Source organism: Acanthisitta chloris, unplaced genomic scaffold (genome assembly GCF_000695815.1).
Source record: "Acanthisitta chloris isolate BGI_N310 unplaced genomic scaffold, ASM69581v1 scaffold27185, whole genome shotgun sequence".
NCBI lineage: Eukaryota > Metazoa > Chordata > Aves > Passeriformes > Acanthisittidae > Acanthisitta > Acanthisitta chloris.
Window position 1 is genome coordinate 1,455 of NW_008674638.1, and position 3,789 is coordinate 5,243.

The following is a 3,789-nucleotide window of genomic DNA, read 5'->3' on the forward strand; positions in this document are numbered from 1 at the left end:
GGGAGGAGGAGGACGTGACCATGGATGCCTGGCGCATGCACCGGAAGCATGTCTTTGTGCTGAGTGAGGCAGGAAAGCCTGTGTACTCCCGCTATGGCTCTGAGGAGGCCCTGTCCAGTACCATGGGTGTTATGATGGCCCTGGTGTCCTTTCTGGAGGCTGAGAAAAACGCCATCCGGTCCATCCATGCAGGTACTGCTGTGGGAGGGGAGTGAGATGGGGTGGTTAACGCCTGCCTATCCATGTGCCTGCCACTGTGGGCCATGTTAACTGTCCCCAGGGGCAGACTGGGGGAGAGGCTGCAGCCTGACTCCCCCTTGCAGCCCTGAGGAGCCATGCTTACAGGTCTGTCCCTGCCCCCCCGCGGGGACTCCCTCCCACACAGATGGCTACAAGGTGGTCTTCGTGCGGAGGAGCCCACTGGTGCTGGTGGCAGTGGCACGCACCCGGCAGTCAGAGCAGGAGATTGCCCACGAGCTGCTCTACATCTACTACCAGATCCTGAGCCTGCTCACCTGGACCCAGCTCAACCACATCTTCCAGCAGAAGCAGAACTATGACCTGCGCCGGCTCCTGGCCGGCTCCGAGCGCATCACCGACAACCTGCTGGACCTCATGGCCCATGATCCCAGCTTCCTGATGGGTGCCGTGCGCTGCCTGCCCCTGGCCGCCAGCGTTCGGGATGCTGTCAGCAGCAGCCTGCAGCAGGCCAAGGCCAAGAGCTTGGTCTTCTCCATTCTCCTGTCAGGGAACCAGCTTGTGTCTCTTGTGAGGAAGAAGGATCAGTTCCTCCACCCCATTGACCTCCACCTGCTCTTCAATCTCATCAGCTCTTCTTCCTCCTTTCGGGAGGGTGAAGCCTGGACTCCCATTTGCCTCCCCAAATTCAACTCCAGTGGCTTCTTCCATGCCCACATCTCCTACCTGGAGCAGGAGATGGACCTGTGCCTGCTGCTGGTCTCCACTGACCGCGAGGACTTCTTCACCGTCTCTGACTGCAAGCGGCGCTTCCAGGAGCGCCTACGGCGGCGGGGCGTGCACCACGCTCTGCAGGAGGCCCTGCGCACCCCCTTCTACAGCATCGCCCAGGTGGGCATCCCCGACCTCCGACACTTCATCTACAAGTCCAAGAGCTCTGGGCTCTTCACCAGGTGAGGCCCTGGGGAGCCATCAGGCCAAGGCCATGGCGTGTGGCATGGGCCGAACCCCTTCTCCAGGGGGCTAATGGGGTGCTGTGTTCCTGCAGCCCTGAGATTGAGGCACCCTACGTGCAGGAGGAGGAGAAGGAGAGGCTCTTGGGGCTCTACCAGTACCTGCACAGCCGCGCCCACAACTCTTCACGGCCCTTGAAGAACATCTACTTCACAGGCCCCCGTGAGAACCTCCTGGCATGGGTAAGTCCATCAGCAGGGTTTGGTGAGCCTGACTTCACTAGTCCTATGTGCTGGAGAAAGGGGGTGGTGGCACTATGCAGCACCAGCTCTGTTGTCCGCGGGGAGGCCCTCAGCTCCTGCATGGTCCTTTTGGGGGTGAGCCTGCCCCTGTGTGAGGGAAGGATGGGCAGGGATAGCAGCAGGGGCTGGTGAATTTTGGCACCAAGGGCTGTGCCATGTGCTGTCGTGAATTCCTCAGTGCTACAGAGAAAACTCACTCTGGGGGCAAACCCTGGGGTTTGGCCCTCTCAATTCTGAGCAAACCAGATGCCACCCATTTAGGGTACTCCACTGCCACCTCATGTCCCTGCACTGGAGCCCCTGTGCCCATTCCTGATAGTCCGTGGGGGGAAGATGCAGTGCCAGCCCCAAGTGGGACACAGTAGTGTTCCCAGTGTGCTTTCTGTTCCTTCACCCAGGTAACCAGCGCTTTTGAGCTCTATGTATGCTACAGTCCCCTGGGGACCAAGGCCGGTGCCATCAGTGCTGTCAACAAGCTCATGAAGTGGATCCGCAAGGAGGAAGACCGACTTTTCATCCTCACACCCCAGACGTACTGACAGGCATCACCCAGGACATGGTGCCAGCTGGGAGAGCCCCTGCTGTGCCAGGGAGCCCATTCCCAGGAAATCCTGGGCTGTGCATCCAGGGCAGAAGGCATGGTGGGACCCCAGAGCACAGGGAAAACCCACCTGTGGGACTGTCCAACCTGGGTGTTAGGGACAGGGTGCACGGGGGAAAGGATGAGCAGGACTATCTCTCAGCTGCAGGCAGTGGCCCAGCTGAGGGGCTGCCCTTCCTCTGCGGCCTCTGGCTCTGGCCCCCCTTGTTGGGGGCCTTGGAGTGGGGCTGCCAGTACCCCGGGTTACTGAAGGGCAACAGAGCCCCTGGGTCCTGCTGCTTGTGCCTAGCACCCTCCTTTCTCTGCCATCCTGTGGCTGTGCCAAGGATGGGGATCCCCAGTGGAGATGTGGCAGCACTCAGGGGATCCTTATGCTGCTGTGCCCACAGATGGCGGGTGATGCCACTCAGGCAGGGGGCAGGGCTGTCCTGGGGCACACACTGCTCCTCTCCCTGCCCTAGGGGAGCTGGACCCCCCAAGTGCCAGGGAGCCCCTGCAGTCCCAGGACAGGTTTGCTCTTGGCATCTGTATGAGCCTGGACCCTTCCCACTGTGGCTGTGAAAAGGATGACCCTGGGTATGCTGGCAGGTCAGCCTGCCCTGAGACAGCAAGGTCCTGCCCACCTCCCCACAGGGACACAGAGCAGCCCCAGAGACATCTGGGGTATTGGGGTGCTCAGTGGGGTGCTGTGAGCTTCTGGTGCTGGCTCCTGAGCAGTGGATCCTAAAGGGGCAGCTCAAGTGCAGCCCCTTGGAGACCCCACTGGCACAGGGCCCTGGTGCCCCCCAGCCCAAGGAGGGTCTTCACCTGACACAGGAGCACCTACCCCCCAAACCCAGCCCCTTGAGCCAGCTCCACTAAGCAAGTTGCACAGGGGTTACCTCCTCCCCAGCCATCCTCAGGCACTGGTGTGGGGCTGAGCACCTGTGAACGATCTAATTCAATGTTTTGGGGCTGTCTGAGGAGTGCTGGGACAGGTGTTCAAGGAGGGGCAGAGCCACTAGGGTGGCACTCCAACACCAAGGGAGCTGGGAAGGACCCGGCAGGGCTAGCGCAGGGATCTGTTCCTGTACTTCTGCTCCTGCTAGAGTGTAATCGCTTGTCTTTGCTCATAAACATTATCTTGACCCTAAGTCAAGTCTTGTCGCTTCATGTGTATCTGCTGGAGGGGAGGACGACCAAGCTGGGTGGGAAGTTCGGGTAAGGTGCAGTACACTTCTAGGAACCTGCTGGGGGCCAAGAAAGCTGCCAGGGAGTGGTGCAAGGCTGCCGGGACTGTGCTGGCAGGAGGCAGCGCTGACGAGTCTGGGAGCGGCAAAATCCCCGGGCTGAGCTGGCCAAGCTGGCCAGTGCCAGCTCATGTCGAAACCTAGCAGAGAGGCGCAGCCGGAGGAAGGAGCTGTTGGGTAAGGCCCGGGGCCGGCGGAACTGCCGAGCCTTGCACAACGCGGGGCGGGAGCCTGGGAGAGCCGGGGCTGACCAGGTGGCCAGGGCAGAGGAGCCTGTTCAGCCCTTCCCGGGATCAAAGTCCCCAGCAGTGTGAGGCAGCGCCCTGCTCAGCTGGAGGAAAACTCCATGTGCAGAGCTGGTCCCCACAGCCCCAGTGTATGAGGGCAGCAGGCCACTTGGAGGGCAAATCCATGCATGGATCAGGATAGAAACTGTCTTCCTGCATCCCTTGGAATGGTAGTTAGCTCCAGCAATCCTGGCACCTCCTGTCACCACGGGCAGCCA

The 3,789-nt window shown here is 60.9% G+C and overlaps 1 protein-coding gene across 1 annotated transcript in view; it reads left to right on the forward strand.

Moving 5' to 3' along the window:
* The window catches only part of LOC103802899 (vacuolar fusion protein MON1 homolog A-like), a 2,647-nt gene extending 654 nt beyond the window's left edge, over positions 1 to 1,993 (forward strand). The window contains 4 exon segments of the mRNA XM_009075430.1: positions 1 to 192; positions 386 to 1,151; positions 1,247 to 1,394; positions 1,853 to 1,993. The exon segment at positions 1 to 192 is cut by the window's left edge and continues 24 nt beyond it. Of these exon segments, the coding sequence (XP_009073678.1) occupies positions 1 to 192; positions 386 to 1,151; positions 1,247 to 1,394; positions 1,853 to 1,993 (1,247 nt within the window).
* The last annotated feature ends 1,796 nt before the right edge of the window (positions 1,994 to 3,789 follow it).